Below are 25,820 nucleotides of genomic sequence, written 5' to 3' on the forward strand. Positions count from 1 at the left end.
TTTCCTTCATTAATTTGATTTTGTTTCCATTTCTGTTTCATTGTTTTTTTTTTTCTTTTCAAGGATTCATTTACCCCATTTCAACTGAACACAGAACCCAGAATGAATATGGATTTTCTTGTAAGTTTGACGTTTGGGTTTTATGCTGGGAAACAGTCCTTTAACATTATTGCCCCTGTTCAAGTTTGCCTTTCGCTGGCTCACAGATGTGCACACAGGAAATAGGAGCCTAATGTATTCTAACATGAAAAGCAAATTAGATTTTCAATGCTGAAGAGAAGAAAGGGTCATTTCAAGTCGCTGCCAGCTCTAAAAGCTATCAGTCTACCATTGACAGCACTAGTCCTCGTCACTGAGAAAACATATCATGGAATTGGCTAGGATACATAAAGGGCAGGGTTCAAATACTAAAAAGGAAAGGTTGAGACAATGCAGATCTGTTGTGCTATAAATCATGAATAAGTAAAGTAAAATATTAAGGATTAGATATACTATTCTGACCGGAGTTAAGATTTCTTTTACAGGGTCTCCAATAAAACCCCACAGCAAAGTAGAGTCAGCATTTTGAAAGCAGTGTTCACATAATGAAGAATATTGGGATGTTGGGATGATGCTGTCAATATTGACTTGTTCTATGGGAAAGTTGAAATACTGGGAAGGGTGGTAGTTTTTAAAGAGGGCACTTTCCAACAGTAGATTCATATAAACTGCCAGTGTAGTTAAAGACACTGGGACACAAGAAAGTGGGTAATTGCTGGGAACCCCTGGCAGATAAAATGATGAGTTATTTCCACACTTAAACCATGTGGTTCTGTGTCTTAGGAGAGAGGTTTCTCAAATTTTAGATCACAAAACCTACAGATTTGAAAATCCTCTCCATGACCACCCCCAAATGTACATGTATATAAGTTCACCATGAAGTTTTCAATTGTTCTTGACTACCTGAAGCATCAGCTTAACTACCTCTTTACAGTGAGGAGACTGCAGATTTGTTTAGCTTTGCAGAATATTTCTGATGGGTCTAAAACAAAGACCTAACAATGTCAAACTGATTTTTTATGTTTTGTCTTAATAATCAGTTTTTGTCACCTTTTCCATTTCTATCCAAGCCTGTTTCATGCCACCAAAGCAACAGGCAACATTTGTAAGAATTCTCTTTTTGCATTACCTAAAATAGCCCCCTGTAGATGGCACCTTGTGTTGGTCAAATGCTTACCTGGCCCATCTGATCATTGACCAAGACCTTTTCCTCTCTGACACATCACAGAGCTATAGTTTATTCCAGTAAAAAGAAGCTTAGATGGGAAGCTCTAACAAAGGTGCATAAGAAGCTCAGGGTTCTGAGAGATAATACTGTGTCTGCATCATAAGCTGGAACTCACATTAGTTTCTGCCCCAGATCGGGGCTTCTGAAAACACACCTTTCTAAGCCACCATGTTCACTCCTTACACTTACTTTGCTGTATTGCAACAGTCCCACGGTTCCCATACATTCTTGCACTGATTTAAGTGAAAGAGAGAAGAGTGTATAGGAAGCAGTTTTATGACTGAGTGGTAGTTAGAAAAACATCTTGGTTCAATCCACATACAGATTAAAATTATGCCAGATGTTTCTGATAGTGTTTATGGGTTGTTTTGTTTTGTTTTGTTTTGTTGTTTTTTTTTTAACTATAAGTGAATTCAAAAACCCTCCCAAACTTTTTCACCTGAAAGGAGTAATAAAGTTTTTACTTCCTGTGGTTTGAGATGGTTTAGGCTCCAGTTTCTTTAAATGCCTGGCAATAAATAGTCTGTTATGCTGCCCAATTATGAGATAGATTAGTGGGTAGATTGATGCAGAGTGAGAAAGAAAAAGAAATCAGAGATAATTTTCCATTGAAAAGCCACAGTCATTTTATATAGCTTTTGAAATAGACTTGAAATTAACCCATAAAAATGGCAATAAATGTCTGAAAAAATTACTGCAATACATATGTGTTCTGTGGGAAGTTTCTCGAAGCAGTTGGTCTGATGTTTCATTCTTTCTTTCCAGCTGCTCCTGACTCAGATGATGTTGCGCTCTATGTTGGGATTGTGATCGCTGTCACTGTTTGTCTGGCGATCACTGTTGTGGTGGCCCTGTTTGTCTACCGGAAGAACCACCGTGACTTTGAGTCTGACATCATTGATTCCTCAGCACTCAATGGCGGCTTTCAGCCTGTGAACATCAAGGCTGCCAGACAAGGTCAGTGAGCTTTCTGCCCTATGAGTTACACACGTGGTGAGCAGTGCGCCCGCACAGCTAAAAATTCTGTTGCATTTGTGCCATCCAGTGGAGCTAGAACAGAAGCTGAGTGAAGGCAGAGATTTTGGTTTGCTTTGTTCATTATAAGAATGAAAATATTGGTACAGTCAGTCAAAGTTGATGAGATGCACAGATCATTTCTGGTTTGCTTTTCTGACAAGTATCTCTGTCCTGCTTCTTAACTTCTATTTGAAAGAATAATTACATTGATTCATTGATTTTTCTGGTCTCTTTTGCCCTTCTTATAATGCTTTTAATGCAGTGATGTGCAGATGAATCCATATTTAGCATAGGCAAGCAAAAGCATTACCAGATAGTGACTCGGTAACTCTTATTGTTCTTTCTAATCTGTTGAAATGGCCGAATACTGTAAGTGTCATGATTAGACCCCAAGGCAGAATATCGAAGGAGCGAGGTTACCTATCAATGGACAATAACAAGATAGATGCTGACACTACGTTTGCCCTGTTTCCCAGAGCCTGTGATCTCTCCTTCTGTACTGTTAGCAGAGCAGCTTTGCTTTGGCCTAATGGTGTGAAGTGGTTTCTCACTAATCTAGCATGGTCTGAATGGAGAATAAAAATGGAATTCTTTTCTCTTTCTGACTCAGATCTCCTGGCAGTGCCCCCGGACCTCACCTCAGCTGCAGCCATGTACAGGGGACCTGTCTATGCTCTGCATGATGTCTCAGACAAAATCCCAATGACCAATTCTCCAATTCTGGACCCACTGCCCAACTTGAAAATCAAAGTGTATAACACCTCAGGTGCTGTCACTCCCCAGGATGACCTCTCTGAGTTCACATCCAAGCTGTCTCCCCAGATGACCCAATCCTTGCTAGAGAATGAGGCTCTTAACCTGAAGAATCAGAGTCTTGCGAGACAGACTGACCCATCCTGCACAGCATTTGGCACCTTCAACTCACTTGGGGGTCACCTCATCATTCCTAACTCAGGTAATTCTTAAAGCTTTAAGTGACAAAGATGCAGCTTGAAATCACACTGGAGTCGCTAAAATCTTATCTCTGTTTGTTTTTATTGAACCTAAAATGTTAGATGTTGTCTAACTCAAGTTTCCATTCAGTAGATCTCAAGCATTACTTCATACAAAAATCTACAAAAGCATTTATCTTCATCCAATCAATTGTAAACTCAGTTCCTCTAGAAAGAACTTTCTTCTGAGAATTTTCTGTTCAGAACTGGCACTGACCACCTTGAAGGTATAATCAACCCAGGAACCCTCACTGTAGTCCCTGTAGTTCAAAACAAACTAATTAGAAAATGCAGTCAGTTGGTTTGGCCCAATTTTCTCAAGGAAGCTAAATTTCAGAAAATATTACATAAAAGACACAGAATCTTCATTTATTAATTATTCAGTACATTATTCAATCAGAAAGTATCTGTAAGATATTTATTCCAGTCTATGATTTATTGTCTACAATCTCAACTTCATCTAGTGTACATTTGTAGTTTTATTTATTTTAAGTATATTATATAGTTTAGCAATGTCTAAAGAATAAAAAACACAATCGTCTTCCATAGAGGACTTAAGTCAGTGGCTGCCAGTGTTGAAAGTTGGTATTCATTTCCAGTAATATTGACAGACTTGCAACTAACTATAAGACATAAGACAACTAATAACTACTTACAAAGCACAGCCTAACACTTTCCAACAATCTGTGAATATTTTTCAATAAAATAACAGAAATGACTTCACTGACCTATTGTATTGTCATATAAAATTATGTAATTATGTTATATATATATATATTATATAAGTAATATTATATATATTACACAAATAGTATATAGTATATCTTTTATTATATTATTAATACATAGTATATGTTTATGATATAATTATAGATACTAGTATATACATGTGTATATATACATACACACACATATATACATATATATATGAGTAAGTATAAAACCACAGGAATCTATAGCCTGAATATGAAGCTGTCTTTGGTTTTTCTTATTCATTCCCTGCTTCAGTGCATTGATAACTCTTTACCCATCCCTTTGAAAAGGTCCTCTAATAAAGTTAAAATTATTTGACAGAATATCATTTTTCCTTTTGTATGATGTATGTAACAGATATCATGTTACATAAGAAGTGTTTAACCTTTTCTCATTAATTCCCATGCTATTTTTATGCTCTTTAAAATCATTATGTGTATAATAGTCCACTAACTATGTAGTCAAACATATCCTAGTCCTTCATTTAAAAATTACATTTATCCATAACATATGCTTTCTTCCATGATGCTCATTGAATTCTCTTTTTCTTTCTGTTTCTGCACCCACCACTTTCCAATATGTGAATTATGACAGAGTCTTTTTTAAATGGAAAGAGAGTAGCTAGAATGTTGTAAACAAACGTTAGATTATTTCATTCAATAGAGTACAGTTGTTTTCTAACTATTCTTTTTCTTTTACATTTATAATTTTTCATCCCCTTAGCGAGATCAAGGTACATTGTATGATTTAATTGGAAAATTAATTCTGACTCTAAATTGTCTCATATACAGCCTTCCTGTTCCAGTCTCATGGCCTCCATAAGCCAAGCTTACATTAACACCACATTCCACTTCCCTATCACCATAGCTGCCCTTTCCATTTCAAGAACACCATGGTTCAACACCTTCACAGATAGGGTTCTGTCAAGACATTCAAATAATTGCACCCCTAAGCCCCTCAGCCCTCTATTCTATGTTCTTGAGATTTAAAGCCACTTGGGCAACTTTTCCTTCTGCCTTTTCTCATTGGGCGCATTCTACTTCATGCCAAGTCATTACACATTACTCAAGGATCCTTGTTTTTTTCTTGACATTATAGAAAAGTCAGATACTGTCCTCACAAAGACAGTCTATGCATTTTACTGCACTTAATTAAGGTTCATTTCATGGGAATGAAAAGATAGACCCAAATATCTTTAGCCAAGTCACTCTCTGTAGTGCTGGTCTGTACTATGGGAGTTGTAAAAAGGGTAGACCACAGACCACCATCATGGACCTCAACTGAAAACTTGTTCAAACTGAATAAACAAAAATGTTCACCCAGTTTTTGAAGCCAGCATCTCCAGCATCTTCTGACTCCAGTTCAAATAGTCTCAGTATCGTCCAAGGTCCAGTTCTCACTCAGCTGATACCAATAATCTTGGGCACCAATCATCAACAAATGAGAAGTGCACAGACCTGTTGTCGCTGGGTGAGATGTTGCTGCTCATTTTCTAGAGTTATGTATAATAAAATAAATTCTTCCCATCACTAGCTCTGCTGTGGAATAACACTGATGCTCACCAGATATTTCAGGGGGGAAAATGTTTTCTGATATGGCTGAGGTTAGCATTTCCCTGACATTGAATTTCATGAGGAACTTTTTTTTTTAATCAAAAACAATGCATCATTGCAGCTGTTTAAAATTTTAATAGCAGTTTTTGGTTTCTCCACGATTTACAAGAAAAACAACAGTGGAACCATCTGTCTATTCCTTAAATAAAACACGAACTTTTAAAATGACATCACTCTCTTAAGTAATTCCATAACAGTTCAGAGGGAGCTGTGGTGAAAAGCAAGGCCAGCAAACAGGGAGGGAAGCTATAGACCTTTACACGTTTTTAGGGAAAATGGAAAGTGCCACATGGGCACAAAATCTCATTCCCTTTTGCTTGTTGCAAAAGCTTCCTTTTGGTTCATAGGACTTATACAATTTTTTTTTCTTTTGCGATTCAGGAGTAAGCTTGCTGATTCCCGCTGGGGCCATTCCCCAAGGGAGAGTCTACGAAATGTATGTGACTGTACACAGGAAAGAAACTATGAGGTAAACATGTTTTTTTCTGATGTGTTTGACTTTATCAATGTCTCACTTGGAGGAGAATTGTACACTAGAAACGATAGATGAAAAATATTTTGTCTTGAGTGACATACATTTGACTCTAGACCTATAGAAAACAAAGTCCAATTTCACTTCTCTTGCCTATTGAAGCTTCAGACACTGCATATCTTGAGTGTGGATAGAATGCTAGAGATCTTTTCTATGAGCGGACATATAATCCTTTAAGCAGGAAAATACGGCCAAAAACATGATTCACAAATTGTCCGGAGATGTGGATTTAGATAGATATGCCGGTTTCCTGTGACCTGAGTCAAAAATCTAGCCATAGTAGAGATAAAAGTCACAAAAGTCAATACCCCTTAGCTTCTGACATGGCCTTCCCACCCTAGCCTAGCATAACTCCTGATAGTCCCCCCCCATCTCAGCCTAGCACAACTCCTGATAGGCCCCTCCCACCTCAGCCTAACACAACTCCTGATAGCCCCCCATCTCAGCCTAACACAGTCCCTGATAGACCCCTCCCACCTCAGCCTAGCACAACCTCTGATAGGCCCCCCCATCTCAGCCTAACACAGTCCCTGATAGGCCCCTCCTACCTCAGCCTAGCACAGCCTTTGTACAGATTCTTCCCTTTATAACTCTCCTCCAGCACGAGTTGTCAACCTTCTTATGCTTAGCTTTTATAATTCAACCTTTCAAAATGAGCCTGGTGTTGATTAAAACCATACTGAATCCAAAGGTTCTATTTAGAAAGTGTCCTATTCATCAACATGCAACTATTTTAAGTAAAAATAATGACAACAGGTTAGATGTCCTAAATTCAATTTTTAGTTTAGCTTCTGACACAGCAGAGATGGTCTTTCTTGATTAATTCCCACATAAAGTGTGTTCTTTGTGTGCTTGTTGTTGGGGGGCGGGGGTGCAGAGCACTAGAAGCCTGGGTGAATAATGCTTTCAAAGATACCTTGGCATCTTAAAACAAAGATGTTTTGAAAATGGAGATGCTCCTTCTATAAGGATCATTGTTGGTCCAGGAAAAAGCATCCTCAGGTCTGGCTCTGAGCAGAATCTGAGTGACAAATGCAGACCAGGTGATCATCTTCATGCACTTTACTCCCTACTCTCATTCTCAGGAAGCCAGCTCTTTTTAGTCCCCTACTTCAGAAACCAAAAAGCTCTTTTGTTATGTGGAAACACAGTTATTTATAACAATATGACCCAGAACATTTCCCCCCTCTGGTAGTATCCTTCCACCTACACAAACAACAGCCAGACTAAGAAGTTTAAAAACAAACAATAGCAAGAAACCAAACCACTAACCCTTGCATAGCATTCATGCCTTAAATTTGAGCCACAGAAAATCATTAAAAGGTTTGTATTTACTTATGTCAAATATATTTTTTCATCTCTAGTGTAGAGCAACATTCACAGATCCTTAGGACTCCCTGCTTTGGGAGCAAGACAAGCAATTAACAAACACCAAGATGGATTTATTTTATTCTATTTTCTCTCGTCCTAAGCGAAGGTGAACATTAAACAGATCCTGCCCCCGCAAGGCCTTTGATGTTCTGGGCAGCGCCTTTGACAGACCTGAGAACTGGCTTGTAATTCCTGCTGCAGAGACATGCAGTGTTCCTGGGGTCCTTTATTCACGCTATCACCATTATCCCCAGCTAAAGCCCAAGCCATACTGGGCTACTGCCACCGCATGGTGTGTCCTCTCCCACTCTCCCCGGTTTTTCCTTTCCATTGTACATTTTGGACGGAGGGGAGGGAATAGAGTATTGATGAGGCCAAATACCTGTTCCTTAAGGTTCCATTGCCTTTGACTTTAAGTAATGAAGGGGGAGTTACTCTATTGAACTTGGTTTGCATCAGGAAAGTTTTGTGTGTGGAGAAAGCTCAGGATCTCAAAACAAAATATGTAGAAGGTGGGGTGGGGAAATGGCTTAGTGTGTAAGCTGTTTGCCACAAAAGCATGAAGGTCCGAGGTTGATACACAGCACCCCACATATAGGCATAGTGGCACACACCCGTAACCCTAGCACTGGGAAAGGAGAGACAAGAGGACCCTGAGGGCTTGCCAGCAAGGCAATGTGGACAGATTGATTAGCTTCCATTTCAGTGAGAGATTCTGTCTGAGAAAAATAAGGTGTAGAGCAGTGAGGGAGACACCAAAAGTCCACGATTAGCCTCCACACATGAATACATACACACAAAAAGAAAACACCTACCAGAGACTATGAGCCAAAGGTAGAACACAAGATGACCTCTCAGATAAATGAGAAGATCTCACACCACTCATTTTCTAATATGACACAGATGTGGTCTCCCTGTAAAAGCACAGTGGTAGTGTATTTCAGAATGAGTAGCAAAACTAACTATCCCTGGTGTTCCTTCTGCAGACTCTTCTATATGTTTCTGTCTTGGTAAAACTCTGTACATTATCATGAAGCCCACTTTAAAGGTGAGGAAACTCAAGCTCTGGGCATCAAGGCTCCTCAGTGATGGAGGAGGGCTAAATTCAACCCAAGTCCATCTGACCCCAGAGCTCTCCTACTTTCCAAGATGACATCCCTCCTGTGTACATCATAGACCCAACTCCACCTTCTCATTATCTTACATTTTCCATACACTCATCATTACACAATGAAGACCTTTCCAATTTTTATTTAATTTTTTTCCCACACCAAGAAACGACACCAGATCTCATTACAGATGGTTGAGAGCCACCACATGGTTCCTGGGAACTGAACTCAGGATCTCTGGAAGAACAGCCAGTGGCCTTAACCTCTGCGCCATCTTTCCAGTCCCCTCTCCAATCTTTATGTAATACAGATGAAACTTTTTTTGAGAAGTCAGGGTGAGGACATCAGGAGAGGAGTGCCACTTGAAGGCATGTGCAGCAGAATTGTGAGCATTATTTTTCTCCACTGTTCTTTCTCTCTGACTCCTTTCATTGCAACCAGAACTGGGTGTGTTTCCAGCTGGATAGCACCCAGCTGGTCATCTGCTGATGTGAGTTGTCTGAAGGGAGGCGTGAACTTAATTACATGTGGCATAGTGAATGTGACAAATGGGGCCTTATCATTACTGAATGTGCTCTGTGCAAAGCACAGACTGGCAGATGTGTGGCCTAAATGAGCCAGAGATGAGACAAACCACATCTGACCAAAGAAGGTGAAGAGTTGCAAGGCCAGGCCGAGATTTCTTCCTCTCCTGCTTTCTAGAGCCCTGGAGAAAACACAAAGCCACAGTTGTTCCTTCAAGCAGCCAGCCAAAGGGAGCAACCAGTTCAGAAATCTCACATGTGAAAGTGGGGGTCCACAGGAAGTTTATGAACAGCTTAAGGACACAGGATTAGCACTTCTTTTTAAAGAGTGATGTGGTAACTTATGATGTGATGGGCTGGGGGAAGGAATAGTAAGTACATCTTCATGAAGGTTCTGGGTTGGGTTGGGCTGATGAGCAGTGAGTGTTTAGTATGCCAGACTTGAAGACAGAGGAGTAAAAAGTGAAAGCTACTGCTGAACAAAAAGTATATTTTAACTGGCCAGAGTGTTGAAAAGGAATACATAGCATGTGTTTAAGGCGCAAGGTCTGGGCACTGCAGATGAAGGAGAGATAATGCAGCCACTGGCTGGAGGGGAGAAGCTCGGTTTCTGAGGGAGATGTGCTCTGATGGAAGTGGGATAAGATCTCAGACATAGACACAGAAATGAAGTCTCAGCAGGAGATGGATTTCCAAGGCAAAAAGAAACAAGGGTAGGGGGGCATTCCAATTCTGGTTTAGTTTGTTATTGAACTACATGTGAAAGGATAAGGTGAGCACATAGTTTGGATCTGACACAGCGGTACTATATAATGGCTCCTCCCTGAGTCCTTTTGAACTAAAGAATGAATATGTATAAGGATAAATAAGCCACAGTATAAGAGAATTTTTTAAAAGAAAAGGTAAAGAGGTATCCTAGATCAAGCAGGTGATTGACAGTGGCTGAAATGTAAATAATGAGGGAGAACCATTTTAAAAACTACTGGGTTTGTTAACTACAGAACTAGTCCAAGGTGTGAGTTAGTGACAAGACAATGGAACAACAGTGACGTATATAAAGTCAGGAAGGTAGTAGGAATATCAAATCATGGCATAGTGAAGCACGCTTCCTGGGAGTAGATAATGAATCGGCTATTCCATAGCTTCCAGGGGGAAAGGTAGCCAGATGCGGTGGTGTATGTCTAAAATTCTAGCACTCACAAGCTGAGACATAAAATTCCGGAACTCAAGGCCAGCAGTGTCCGAGTAAAGACTCTGTCTCAAAAAAAGAAGGAAGGAAAGGGGGAATAAAAGAAAAGAAAGACTTCATTAAGTTTTAGGATCTACATGAACAATATGCCTAGAAGGAGCCTGGGTCCTTCTTCTCTGCTTCCTCATAAAGAATATGTTTGAGCCACAAAGATCCCAAGACAAAAGTAGGAATGAACTTAAAGACTATTTGTGTTAAGATCCTCCAGGGAAGTAGATGGTAGGGGCCCAAAGTATACGCTTCAAAAAATAATTCCACAAGGATTCAGCTCAAAACACAATATTTAGCTGTTCTGACTTAATCTGGGGATAGACTCTGCCTGTCTGGGAAAATGGTAGCATGCCCTTCAGAGTGGCTTCCATATGTATGTGGCACGTGTGTGTGTGTGTGTGTGTGTGTGTGTGTGTGTGTGTGTGTGTGTGTGTGTGTTTTCTCAATTGAGTTTTTGATAGGAAGCAAGTTGGATATTCCCTGTCAGGAGCACCTAGTGCAAATATTTCAAATTTGCCCGTTATGTGGGAATGTGTGTGCTTTTGAAGGTGGCTGAGCCTTAGGTAGGATTGTCACCCTGAAGGACCTGACAGAAAGGTGTGTATTCACAGAAGGCACCTTATGTCCACAGAGAGGTTGATGGAGGCAGATCCTTTTCAAAAAGTCCCCAAGCTTGTGGAAAGCAACCCCATACACACCAGTGTGAAAGAAGCGAAATGATTTTTGTGTAAAATCTTATGGTGCTAATCATTAGGCCTGTATCCTCAGGCAAGTGTGCTAGCAGCTCTGGTTTCCTCCTCTGGAGAGGGGTCACATGAACACCTACCTTACCTTACAGGTGTGCATGGGCAGCTGATGCTTTTGCTCCCATGAAAATTATCTGTGCTGTTCTGTGTACAGAGTCTTCTCACTGATAGGCAGCAGAAGCTGAAAGCAAATTTCTCTGACAAGAAAACCACCTTCTCCGCTCATGAACTTTATCCCAGGGGCATGGAGACCTGAGCAGTTGTTAACGTGATTTTATTCATGTTAGATTTTGTTTGCTTGCTTGTTTGCTTTTGAAACGCTTTAAGAATCTGATCATTGAACTTTGCTGAGTTTCTACTTAATTGCTGCTTCTGTAGCTAATTTTTGTTCTGAGTTCAAGTCCCTGTCATCTGCAATTAGTATGTACAGATTGTTTGCTTGAGTGCCTCAGATAGCACATAGGACATAAATAGATTAGAGCCCTTCTCTACAAAGTCATAGATGAAGTTTACATGTAGTTTCTACTATTTGACTCTATGTATTTTGGATGCCCTCCCTTTACGTAAGTAATGACTGTATGAATTTAGACATTTCTGACCTCTGGTTTAATATAGTTAACTTTTACCTATGTTCTCCTTTCGCATGTGGTGGAAACTGCCTTCTGTTTCTACCGCTTTCTTCATCTTGGGAGCATATGAGAGTCTTAACTTCTTCGTTGTTCATCCCATTATGAATTCGACTTCATCACTTCCCTGTTCATTACATTTTTGCACCTCACTGAGTTAATTAATTCTTTTGACACCCATAGCCCACCCCGTGCTCCCCGCCTTCGTCTGGTTTCCCTCCTCCAAGAGCAGTGCCCATCAATACAGCATGCCAGGGGTGTGCTCAGTGTCCAACTGACAGTTCCTCAACCCAGCAGGGGCTTTCTTCTTCCCCCTTATGTTCCTGGGCAGTGATAGGAAGCCCCTCCTTCCCTTCCCCAAGCACAAGCTGCTGACACCAGCCTGACAGACAGACTTTTCCAAACCTCAGCTCTTTGCTAGGGCCACTTGAAATGGATCCACTTGAGGTCCCTCCCTGTAAATTTACTGCTCATCTCTCAAGGTACACTTGTAACTAAAAGGTAGGAGTAGGTCTCAGGAAAGCACAATGGTTGCAGGCTTAGTTCTCTCCTGGTAGGAAAAGTGATATTAGGCAACAATAAAGTCATCGCCAAAGGCTGATAGTGTAATATTAATCATGACAAAATGAAAGCAAAACTTCACTTATGTTGTATAGGGGGGAAATTAGACAAAGGGAGGAAGACAAACTGTGTTAAGAGAAAATGAAAACCAAAGAGGTAGAAGGGATAGAATTGAAGTCTCACGCTATCGCCAGAAACCTTATGATTCCAAATATAAGTACGTCCCCCAGGTGCCTAGAAAACTATAGTTTTAATAAAAGAAACACGCTATGCAGGATATTAAAGGAATGGAAGTCAGCAAAGCTTACTTTTTGAGGTTTCCACGTGGGAGGGTAAAAGGAAGGGACAGAAGCTGGTGAGATCACAGTACAACCTCAAGGGAAGGAGGAAGCAGTGAGGCCAGGGACTCTTAAGGGCAATAAGGACCAAACTGTAGGCTTTAGGGATGGTGATAACAGGCTAGAATGTTTGGCTTCACATATGAGCTATCACGTTAGCTGTCATTGTTTTCAGTGCTGACAGAAGGCACACATTTTTAGGTCAGAAAGTTCATCTGTCACAACAATGGCATGTTCTAAATCATCTTCAATTTTGTGTTAGTTCCCTGAGCTAAAGTTCCCAGAGTATTTCAAAGAGGGCCAGGTGACATCTACACAGTTTTAATAAAAGGACCACTAAACATGGGGAAGCTCAGTCTTTCTTAATGAGAGGCAGCCCTGCCTATCATTTCCTGCATATATAGACATCTTTATCTTCTAAGACAATTGTAGACAATCATCCTTGAAAACAGCTAAGCACATCTATTATCATAATAAATCTATGAAGAATTTTCTTCTAACAATGTTAAAAATAATAATAGCTGCCATCATTCATTCATCTCTGTTCATATATTTAGCTTTAGATGAGGGCAGGGCATAGATATTTACTAACTTCTAGATGATGTGATAAATAATACATGAACTATAGGTAACAACAAGAGACAAATCAATTTCAGGTAGCCACTGCAATTATGGAAGAATTTGAGATGTCCTTTTAAATGTCTACATGAATAAGACAGAAGGATGTCACTGAGATGTGCATTTTAATGGGTTTATATTTGGTTGAGCTAAATAACTCCAAGGTATTGACGTTTGATGAGAGAGAGGCTTCAAGTGGTGACCTTGGAAAGGTCTTATCCTTGTCTAATTCTTGTGTTACAATGTTGCCAGTGATTATAATGAACACAAAAATGGCAGGCATATCCATTTTATAAGGGATAGGAGGGAGGTAAATAATATTTGGAGAAATGATATAACATTAAGACTATATATCGAATCTAATAAAACAAAATTAAATATATAAATATGTCTCGGTTCAAAAGCCATCTAACAAACACAAAACTATATAGACTTGATGTAGCCTAAGAATACTTATATTAGGAATACTTTAGGGCTCAGCTTTAACAAATGACTTAGCTTCCAGTGGCGTTCATCACCTACTTTTATAAAGGAGATTTTAATAATAGTATCTCCATCCTCCCCTCTTAACTAGAGCCTGATGCATAATATTTATAAATTATTACTTGATTGAGAATAACCCAATGCAATGTCATATGTGACTATATCTATATAATCTAGGTCAAACATTTAAATTTTAGGTTAATTTCAGGATGAAATTTAATTTAATGAGACTCCAAAGCACTGATAACTTCCTCATTAACTTGAAGAAAGAAACAGAAGGAATGAAGTCGAATCTTTTCTTGTCAGATGACATTAGAAAAGTTGAGAGTGTTCTCTAAGGAATAAGATATCAAAACAATCTCCAAATACATAATATAAAGTGGGTTAGTTAGCAGGTCAAGGATATGTGGAAAGAATTGTCTAGAAGGCAGATTGTGTTCATTCTAGTTGATTATAATGTGAGTTGATGATAATCTAGTAACTATGGACTATAAATTTGGATATGTCTAAGGCACTAACCACATGTCAGTTGTGGTATCATAAGTCTCTTGTTCTGGGAACAGGGGTGTTTGACGACCCTCCTAAAATTTCATGGGCCTATGACTCCTGTAGCCATGCTCTTCTGGCAGTCAACTTGAGAACTCTTAAGAAACATGCCTTTAGTCTAATCACAAAACAACCCTTGTGAGTTGTGAGATAGATGAGCAACCTCAGGAACTTTGGAATGACTTCCTCACATACTAATTGGCAGCTTGGACTAATTCGTCCATTTGCTTGTTATTTAGTAATGTAAATTAAACAGATTGACAGAGTTTAGGAAAGGAAGGAAGGAGGAAGGGAGGGAGGGAAGAAAGGGGAGGGAGGGAGGAAGAGAGAGAAAGAGAAACAGTTTGTATCTTTGAGTCCCTTTTGACCAGATTTTTTGCATATGAAATATGTAAGTGATGTGAGCTCATTTCACTTTGCTATAGAAATGCCATCCCGTATCCTTTCTGCTCACATTTGAAAGAATTAATCTGCTATACTAGCCCGAATTATGCCTGAAAGTCATTTAGACTAAGTTTAGCTCTAGGGTGTCCTCATTCTGAAGTGAGTTTTTTGAAGTATTTTTCAAGTTAGGCCCTGAAAACACAAAAGTATTTAAAACACTGTGAGACCCATGGTGAGAGTTATCAGAAAAGCTGCTTATGTAACTTCATAAGGATTCTGTTCTTTCTCATTCTATCCTGAAAGTATCAGAGCACGAATTCAGAGGAAACTATCCAAGGCAGCCCTGTATCTGAGGACAGGGATCAAAGAGATGCCAGTAAATGCACTGCTGTCCGAAAGACCTCCAGTCTTACAAGATGAAAGCCTGTCTATAGAAAACATGGCTTCCATTTATTCCTGCCTTACCCACCCACCCCCAAGTGTTATGAGTGATTTGAACTGTTTATCCAACTTTAGATCTCAAGGATCACACAGTGCACTGATACCATGAAAAAGTCACAGATGTGGTTCTCTGCTCTCCCTGCAGGCCCCCCATGGAAGAGTCTCAGACCTTACTGACCCCTGTGGTGAGCTGTGGGCCTTCTGGAGCTCTGCTGACCCGCCCCGTCATCCTCACTCTGCATCACTGCGCAGACCCCAACACTGAAGACTGGAAGATCCAGCTCAAAAACCAGGCAGTGCAGGGACAGTGGGAGGTGAGTGAGTGTCGATGGGAGAAACAGGGCACCAGTGTCCATCACTGGTGCAAGTAAGGGAGACCTCTATCTCTAAAGTAAAGCATGATGGCCTTTTAGTTCTCACTCAAAATGAGAGACAGAAGACCAAATCTTCTGACTGATGGGCAAAAGGAAGGGGATGTTCAAAATCAGCTCACAGGAAAAGCATACTCCAAAGTCGAGGTAATGCATGGTTAGGAGTACAGGCACCACATGCTGGGGAGGGAAAGGGGGATCATCAAAACTTGTATCAGAACTCTTCACTCAGCATCTGTCTCTCAAGAGTATCTTTATCAAATACATATGAAAATGATACTATAAATGTATATTTATATAAAAATTTACATATGCAAAATGTGAAGTTACAATATAATTACTTTTGGTATTTTTAGCAAAAAAATTATAAAGATATACATGAAAGTTTAAGGCTGTGATATTTTAGGAAAACTGACTTAGCAGCGAAGCAAGATATTCTGGGATTAACTAGATTTTTCCTTTCTATGAACATTGACTCTACTTGACCACGTGAGGGACTCATTCCTTATCAGAGCACGTCAAGTCTAAGGTTGAGTTTGGGATTATCCTTTAACTAGAGTCTTCAAATAGACATAAATGGGCCTCATGTTAATTTCATTTAAACTTTAAACTGTCAAAAAAAAGTCTAAAGTCCTATCTTAAGTGTTTGCAAGATTCTCTGCTTAATGCCTTTTCCATTTCTTGGGCTAAATGATGCCAACAATGATAGAGTGATGAACTCAAGAGTCCAGAAAAGTACAAGGAACATTCTCATGCAAACTCTTGGAAAGAAGGCCTGGATTGTGGTGCCCACTGTTGACCACACCTTTCTGACTTTCTGAAACATTCTCCCCAGGTTCTTCTTTGTCCAGTATCCTGGGGCCTAGAATAAACTTAGAGGCCTTCAGCTGCTTTTCTCATCAGTGTAAAATTCCTTTATATTTGCTTCAAAATATTAATTCATTGATGTTGTTAAAAGACAGCTCATAACTGCTCAGATGATGTCATAACCAATAAGCTATCACCTGAGGTGGCTAATTCATTCATGTCGTTATCCAGACGTAGACACTAAATTTCATTCACCTACTTTTTTTAGTAGTTGGCACTTACCATGAGTCAGACCCATAGGGACACAGTAGAAAGCATTGTAGAAAAGACTCCTTCTCTTTGGGGCGTCGAGGGAAGGCTCTAATTCAAAGACTGAATTGTATTCAGGCATATGTTTTATTTCCCACACATGAAATGTTTTTGTCTCAGTCTGAATTACTTAAAAGTAGGGAGAATATATAAAAATCAGAATGTATACTTGTCTGTGTAAATCACGGCTCTGCTGGCCCTGGGCTTGCTATCCCATTGGCTGAGCGTAACAGGCACTGCACTCTTAATTCAGCCATACATTCTACTTACCCAGTCTTCAGGACTTTTTACCACCTTCCACCCTGCCAACTGCCCTGGGAGGTTGGGGAATGTTGAATCTTGGCTTAATGACCCGACCCTCTCTCTTTGTTAGTGTATAACTGAAGCCATTTGAATAAATCAGAATATGGTTGATTGGCGATTATTTTTACAAAAATCATCACTTCGCCTTATTTCTCACTAAGTATTTTTAGTCTACAGTCATAAACTGTTTAGAGATTACATGAGAGAAAACAGCAGAGAAGTGTGTGAAAGGCAGTATGTACTTCCCACAGCTCACCTTGTGGAGACTCTGAGAGCTGAGATTCTTTAGGGGAAAGTATACTATTCTGAAAAATTAACTGTAGTATGAGTTTTGAAAGAGAATGAACAGTGATATTATATCATGTCTTAATCCCTTAAGTCCTCTAATTATTTTTAAATATGGATTCTTGGGAAAAGTTGATATGGTATTTGATTAAATAAAATATTGAAAGATTAAAACAAAAAATTCTCAGAAGCAGTTAATAAACCCAGGAATACTGAACTGAAAGGGACAACTTGTTGTTTTTCTTCTGGATTTTCATGTGGAGTCCACAACATTTATGCAAATAATTGCATCAGTATATAGACAATGATAAAAGAGAGCTGATGATGGAGAATGAAGACAGGTGCCACAAAGTTAAAGAAAGATGAACTAGAACTCAAGGACATATTCCTGCTTTATCTACCACCATCTATGGCGGCTGGCACATGTCCTTGGTAGCTTAACCATGTCCCATTCCCTCTCATTCCCAGGATGTGGTGGTGGTGGGAGAGGAAAATTTCACAACCCCCTGTTACATTCAGCTGGATGCAGAGGCTTGCCACATCCTCACAGAGAACCTCAGTACCTACGCCCTGGTTGGGCAGTCCACCACCAAAGCAGCCGCCAAGCGCCTGAAACTGGCCATCTTTGGGCCCCTCTGCTGTTCTTCCCTGGAGTACAGCATTAGAGTCTACTGCCTGGATGACACACAGGATGCACTAAAGGTAAGTGTCTCCCATCTGACCTGTCCTCTTCACCCTAACCTAGAAGCTAAGGCTTTGGAGCGACCTTGCACACCTGGAGGTGGCTCTGGGCAGGCGCACAAACACAAGCAATGGGTCCCAGAGGAAGCAGTTACACAAATAGATATATCTCAGAGGCCATGCTGATAGATAAGCTGTTTTCTCTGTGCTGATTCCTCCCAAGGGCTACTTTTGTTTACCTTACTTGAGCACTTTTAATGAAAAATGTAGAAGAATTTGGCAACGAAACCCGTGGATGGTAAATAATCTGCTTCCATGTTTATCTCAGCTGCGTTCTTCCTATAAAAGAAATTGGCGTAATTGCTCACACTGTATGTTCCTCTTGTGTGCTACTTCATTTATATGCTTTCCCATTCTTTTTACGAGGGCTGTGAGAGAGAGGGTTAGCATTTGACAACAGGCTGCTGCTTTGCAGAATAAATGAGCTTAATTCCTGCCGTGATTATTGCCATTCGTTTTATCCCATTTGAAGCTTTAAGGGATATAATAAGTGCCTTTGAAGAAGTTATGATCTAGAAGGAGGAATAAAGGAAGTATGCTAGGGTTGAGGAGATAAGCCAGAATGTGATGAATGTCATTGCTGATACAACATTCTGTGAGAGTTCAGGGAGGAGAGTTACCTAGTATTTTAAGGAAATCTAAACAAAAGCTAACATTTGAGACTTGTTATGATGGAAGGTAAGGTTTTAAGCAGCATTGAGGAGGAAAACCATTAGAGATATCCAGATACAGGGAACCAGTGAAGACACACCAAAGTCAATGGAGATTGATGCCTTTATGCAGATGTATTATACCAGTAAGCTGACAAGATGGATCTTAGCTGACAGAGAGAGTCTATGGAGTCTACAAAGGTTTAAACAGAAGCAAGACATGATTAGAAATATGCATTAGACCCAAGACTCTGACTTCAGTGGACAGAGTCAAGCTGTTGTTAAGGGGATTGCGGCAAAGTTGTGGTGGTAAAAGAGGCATAAGAGGACGGAAACAGGAATATAAGTTCCTAAGCAAGTAGCATGGTGACTGCCACTGAGGTCCTGGAATGAAAGATCAAACTTCTGTCTCTAAACATGGCAACGTCTAGGGTAGGTGGCTTTGTTACTCTGTCAATTCAGGCTGCTATGACAAATACAGCGGACTAGGTAACCTAAGTGTAGACATTTTTCCTCATCATGCTGGAGGCTGGACGCCCCATGTAAGGGTGTCAGCAGGATTGGACTCTGGTAAGGACTCCTTCTAGGTTTCAGATAGCTGGTCTCTTGCTGTGTCTTCATGTGGTAGATATCTGGCTGGAAAGGCCTGTGGAGTCTCATTTATAATGGCATTTATTTCATTTAGGAGAGTCCTACCCTCATCATCTAATTTCCTTCCAGAGATCCAATCTCTTAAAACTCTGACTCTGTGGATAAGGATTATCAACTATTAATTTTGGATGACACAAACTTTTGTTGGCAATAGTGCTGTTTCTTATGGACTACTGAGTTAGGAGTATAAATCTGGCATCCAAAGATATCCAAGGGACAACTAGATATATACATATGTGGCTTTATCTAGGTCAAGTTCTGTTCCCCTCCCTCCTTTAACCCCCCACCCTTAGCTTTTGGTATCTATTCTTCTATTGCATGAGCCTATAAAATTAACTTCAAAATACACACAAAAGTCAGATTATTTAGTATTCATCTCATCCTTTGACAGCATAGTTTATACCATAAATATGCAGAATTATTGTGTGCAGCAACAGTTTTAAAATAACATATACTTTTCAAACAAACATATAAGGGTTTAATTTTCCGAATAGACAACAACTCCCAATATTTTTCTTTTTTATGGTTTTTTGAGACAGGGTTTCTCCGTGTAATTTTGGTGTCTGTCCTGGATCTTGCTCTGTAGACCAGGCTGGCCTCAAACTCACAGAGATCCTCCTGGCTCTGCCTCTGGAGTGCTAGGATTAAAGGCGTGCGCCACTGCCACCCGGCATTGATATTTTTCAACCAAGATTAGAAGGGAAAATATCCAAAGAAAACAGTAGAAAAACAAAAATAATGACTATTACTGTGTGCTTCTATATACCAGGCAAAATTCTACATATTTTTATTAACTTACTCAATTTTTATAATAACCCCATAAGGTATCATCTCTACTTGACAGATGTGTGGACTCCAAAGGTCAGGAAAGTTTAAGTTGCTCTAGGTCACAAAGCAATGGTGTAGAGAAAGCAGGCCTCAAGTGTGGGCAGTTAACTACAGTTGGTCTATGGAACTAACTTGACAGAAGAGCCAGACAGAGACCAAGGCTGCCATCATATGGCAGCGGGAAGGTCAGCCAGCTAAAGGCAACTAGAGCACCCGGAGTGGGGGGAATGAGAGTGACAAAAGTCAAGACAGCCAAGGAAGAACATGTTCTGTCTGTCAAAGTACTTCTTCCTGTGGTTTCTGTCCAGAGAATAGTTTTGGATTGTGAAAAATGGAAGTTACAAGTCAGGGCTTCCGGGAAGCAATCTCAAAAGATGGCGGTAAGGGACTTATGGAGAAGTGAGCAGCTGTAGACAGCTGTGCAGTCCTCATGGTAGATGTGGCCAGCAAGGCATCCAGGAAGAGGAAGGGACTTTGTTGGTGGTCACTACATATATTTTTAATGATCAAGCTTGTTGGGTTTTCTCATGTGGAACAAAGTGATGAGAACATGGCTCTGTGTAAGGCTTCAGGTTGTTTCTTTAATCCTCCTTGCTGATGTGTGTGACATTTCTAAGGCACCATCAGAGTACAAATCATGCTGGGTTTAAATTCTTTTTGGGAAAAACTGTATTTTTTGGAGAGCCATGGGGTCTGATTAAGGTGGATCCTCTGAACAGTTTCATGAAAAATTATTGCAAGAAGTGCACAAAGACATTGATGGTATCTGAAATGTTTCATATTTATATTCTGACATAGTAACACTCAGGATCTCCTGAACTATCTTCCTTATAGACACACAAAGATCTATGCAAAAATGTAATACTTTGCAAAAACCACTTTGAGTATGTTAATTATAGAACAGGGATGGAAATAGTCAATGCAAAGAAAGACCAGCGGATTGCCTTCAGCAGTGAAAACAACCCAAGAGCAGTTTGTATCATGGTCAATGCTTTCCAGACATTTATAAATTCTCAGCATCTGGGGATCCAGCACTTAGCTGGAAAGAAATGTGAATAATGGATGAGGCATTCTTGCACCTCTTGGCCTTTTAATAATGCAGGAATACCAAAATCCTAGTAATAAGTAAATGGTCTATCCAACACTCTGAAGAGACAATTAGTTCAGTCATGTCTGCACTACCTCACTCATACTTAAAATGGAACCTGGAAGCTGATTAGCTCAAAAGCGCCCTCCAGTACCAAAAGCATACTTTCTTGGCACACTTCCTGTGGCTTCTCACTGCTGGCCTGCCATCTCCATGCTATTCTTATAGTCCTTACATTTCCAAGCTTTTTAGAATTACCCCTCCCAATCCTTCCTTCTCTCTCCTTGCCTTCTCCTTTCTCAATCTCTTCCTCATCTAGTAATTTTTTATCACAGTACTTGTGAAAAAATTTACTGTGGTTTTGGAGACTTGTTCAAGGGTCCTTCTACAAAGGCTCTGATCTACACTGGCTGCTATTGGAGTTATATCTTAATGTTTCCTGCGTGGTTTTCAGTCAGTTGAGGACTATTATCTTTTAAACATGTTCACACATCTTTTTCTGTAAACTTGATTCCATTAAGAAATAATACCCTGCATCCACAAATCATCTTTTCTCCCATTCCTTCACTTACTGGACCTTCCAGATAACTCTTCATCCCTTCCAGTGCCTGTAGTGAACCCTCATTCTTTTAATTCACCGCAAGGCTGAGAGAAAAAACTCTACCCATTCTTACACTCAGTAGCTACTCTGGGACATTTCTCCACTTGTAAGCTGGGTTTTTCTCATGCTGTTCATTACCCACTGCATTCCTTAAGTGCAGACCACTGCTCAAACCAGTCCCACCAAAACCTGTCTTATGATCTTTCTTTAACCCATTTTACTCCAAGTATTCTGTCAAATTCAATGTTACCCCCAGAATGTTCTAGATATAATTTTTTAGTCTTCATATCCACTCACATCATTCATCCATCCATGTAGATGTGCTCTAGGCTTAGCTGTAGCTTCTCTTTTGCCAGGATCTCAAATCTGAGCTTGTCTCCCAATGTGATGAATAAATCCTCATGAGCTTCCATCTCTGTCCACAGTGAAGCCACCATTTGCTCTTAGAAAATCTTCCTCAACCTTCCCTGGTTTCCTGATCCAATGATCCTCTTCTGCATCTATCCATATCCAAAGAGAATTCATCTCATACTTTCTCACATTGAGCTGAAGCCAGCTGCACTGATTCCCATGGCCAATACTGCCCACAAATTGACAGATTCTCTACTTTTTGTTCAGGCTCATTTCCAATTAGGCCCATTACAATTCCAAAATGACTAATCTAAATAGTGCCTGCCCTGTTCCCTTGTCCTTTTATTGATCTCTTCCTGATGCATATTTCACATGGCAGTTATTTGGAGCTTCTTCCATATCCCCCAAAGCTCCTGATCACATCAAAGCCATCTTCATGCCTAACAGCGATCTCCCCACTCCATAGATACTCCATCAGTTCTGCCGTTGTGCCTCCATGTCTTTGATACAGTCTCTTCTCTGTAAATCTGGGCCCTGAGAGGAAGAAGATCTGCTTCCTGGCTTATGATTTAAGCTAACTCTTTACCAGTAACACTTGGAGCTCAGTATTGTGTCTACAAGGGCTTGACATTTTCATAAAGTTACAGCTCGATGTAGGGAGCCTTTCTGAATTGTGGAAAAACAGAAACATGGGGCTTTGGTGGAGGTCCAGAGAAGTATTCATTCTTAATTTATATCACTACACAGTCCTTGTGAATTGTGAGAAAAGATGGTGGCCTGAACAAACCAAGAATATTAATTGTTATTTTTTAATCAAATATGGCTATATTTAAAAAAAAAGATAAGTGTCTAAAATCTAGTTGTATTATTATGTGTACGGCTAGACAAGGAAAAGGAGGCCTCCCTGTCAGTCAGGCTCAAGATGCTCCAATGCATTCTTTCATCTTTCTGCCTACCTCTTTGAGTTGGGCAGCTTTTATAACAAATTTCCTGAATTTTGTTAAGCCCTGGAGCAAAAATTGTCACCTGAAACTTAAAAGCTACAGTTAGCAATTTGGAAGCACTGATGTAGAATCAGAATGCCAGCAGTGACTGCTGGGGTAGAAGTTAAGACCGATGGAAGACAGCAGGAATCTTTTCTATGCTTTTCTGTAGCTAGAGTTTTCCTGCCTGGCCCACAGTCAGGACAAATCTTTGTCACCCGCCAGTCTCACGGCCACTCAGACCCAACCAAGTAAACACAGACACTTATATTGCTTACAAACTGTATAGCCGTGGCAGGCTTCTTGCTAACTGTTCTTATAGCTTAAATGAACCCATTTCTATTAATCTATACCTTGCCACGTGGCTCGTGGCTTACCAGCATCTTCACATGCTGTTTCTCATCGTGGTGGCTGACAGTGTCTCTCTGACTCAGCCTTCCACTTCCCAGCTTTATTCTCCTCCTTGTCCCGCCTACACTTCCTGCCTAGCCAATGGCCAATCAGTGTTTTATTTATTGACTAATTAGCAACACATTTGCCATACAGAACATCCCACAGCACTTTTCAGGACAGTTTCTTCCTGTGCACATGCAGGAAGGCCCGGTGGGAGCAAAGCTGAGCTTGAGTTCACACCAAGAGATAAAGATGCTGAAAACTGTGAGAACAATGTGGAATAAACTCAAATAGAGAGGTCAAGCATATTGAAAAGATGGTGTTTGGAGTAGCAGTGAGTTTCTTTTTCTCTCCTCCTCCTTGGGTGATTAAAGTAATAAAAATGATATTTTCCTTTCATTATTTGAAAAGACTTAAATCCTAGTATAAATAGACCAGAAATTAACAGAGAACAGGGTTATATTTGGAGTAAGTTTAAAAACATCCAGAGAGAAAAATACATCTATGCAGAAATACATAATTTCTGCTCCACTATCAGAGACATCTCTTCATATTAAAGTCCCTCAATAAATGTAGAAATCTAAAACTTAAAGGGGTTAATTGCATTCACTCTGTATAGTGCATGATGTTTATTGAGTTTCTGACAGATGCATTTGTGATCCAGACCAAATAATGTTCATTACCCCAATCTGTTTTCTCTGTGGAGTTCCTGGGCACAGGGAAAACTTTCCCTTAGATTAGTCTAGTTCCCAAATACTCTACTGTAAGCTCCAGGAAAGTACAGTAGCCAAAAGAGAGAGAGAGAGAGAGAGAGAGAGAGAGAGAGAGAGAGAGAGAGAGAGAGAGAAATGAAACACTGAGAAATAGAGCAAATGAAATGGTTTGGATAAATCTCAGTTGTCAATGATATGATGCCCCCTGGGTTGTGCTTGCTAGGCAGTCTGTTAAAGGGGATAGGTGGCTCTATTTTCATCTTGCACCTGTTGCCATCCCCACTGTTGTCCATCTGCTGCTTCCCATGGGGACAGATGGACAACAGGGAAGCAGCAGATGACCTCAGAACTAACCTGACTTTGGTATTAAACTCTCATGGTCTTGGTTTCTGGCATTAATGTATCCATGCATATGACACATATATTAGCTAAAACCAAGAAAAATGTGCTAAAAGTTCCAATGATTGTATCTACCTCTAGGACCCCTGGAAGATTCAAAGACAAAGTTATTAAATCTGTCACAAAATAAGAACTAGATACTATTAATTATCCCTACATGGGTATTGAGACTATTGTCACATTTGGAAGGTGATAAATCAACAAAGATGTTAAATAAGTGTAGTTTAGTTTCAGGACAGTTCTTTGGTAGCTGGTCAGATGTGGTCACAGGGATCTTTGTATGGTGTCTTCTGCTTATCATCTTCTCATGAAATGTGTACTTAGCCCTATCCTATACTATGATCTATCCTATACTACTATACTAATAGCCTACTTGTTTAATTTACCTTTGTCGGGGACATCGTGAAGGAAAGAAGTTGTGCTAAGTATAATAATGCTTCTTTGAAGATATGTACACATTGCTGTTCTGAACATGTGCATGTGTAAATGTCTTTCACAGCATAGATAGAGATTTTGATATGATCTGCAAATTTCTCCTCGATGGGGTGGGTGTAAAATAATGACAAGTGCTTGTAAACTAAAGAACCTTTCCAACCTGTGGTCAGTAGGTGTTATAACCATGAAGGAAGATGGGACAGGTGTTTCATTGTTGAATTTGAAGACAGGGGAAGGGAATCATGAGATAAGCAAGGTGAGCAGCCTGGAGAAGCTGGGAAAGGAGAAGGAGCCCTCCCTGCAAATCTCCAGAAGGGAAGCCTGCCTACATGAATCTTAATTGCAGATATTAAAGCTTGGCTTGGGCTGCTGGTCTGTACAGCATAAGACAGTAAGGTTGTATTGTTCTAAATTTGTGGTAATTGCTTGTGGAATGCTCATATGGAATACTAACGTGTTAAAGGGTGAATGCAAGATGAACTCACAAGTACTAGAGTGATCTAAAAGTCCCTGTTCCATAATACTATGTGAGAGATCCTGTTTTCATTAGAAGTATACTAAGGGGAAACAAGTGGTATGGCCACTCTGTTGAGTGGGAACCCTTGGCACATTGCATTGAAAGCATCACAAACTTCCTTGACCGGGCAGGCTGAAAGTGGCAGCTCAGACCAAGCATCTGTGGCAGCAGCAGCTGCTGGAACAGCAGGCAGAGCCCTGGAAACGAAGGGACTTGACGGGGAATGTTTGCACAT

At 40.1% G+C, this 25,820-nt stretch overlaps 1 protein-coding gene across 3 annotated transcripts in view; it reads left to right on the top strand.

The window, feature by feature from the left end:
* The window catches only part of Unc5c (unc-5 netrin receptor C), a 357,131-nt gene that overhangs the window by 304,357 nt on the left and 26,954 nt on the right, over positions 1–25,820 (top strand). For 2 of the 3 annotated variants that reach the window (XM_052732282.1, XM_052732284.1), the window contains exons 8-13: positions 64–120; positions 2,033–2,224; positions 2,895–3,239; positions 6,024–6,111; positions 15,307–15,475; positions 17,705–17,938. In XM_052732282.1, the coding sequence (XP_052588242.1) occupies positions 64–120; positions 2,033–2,224; positions 2,895–3,239; positions 6,024–6,111; positions 15,307–15,475; positions 17,705–17,938 (1,085 nt within the window). The remainder of the gene's footprint in view (positions 1–63; positions 121–2,032; positions 2,225–2,894; positions 3,240–6,023; positions 6,112–15,306; positions 15,476–17,704; positions 17,939–25,820) is intronic. The other variant, XM_052732283.1, reaches the window with a different exon arrangement.

This window comes from Peromyscus californicus, unplaced genomic scaffold (assembly GCF_007827085.1).
Source record: "Peromyscus californicus insignis strain IS unplaced genomic scaffold, ASM782708v3 Scaffold_9__1_contigs__length_137607984, whole genome shotgun sequence".
NCBI classification, from domain to species: Eukaryota; Metazoa; Chordata; class Mammalia; order Rodentia; family Cricetidae; genus Peromyscus; species Peromyscus californicus.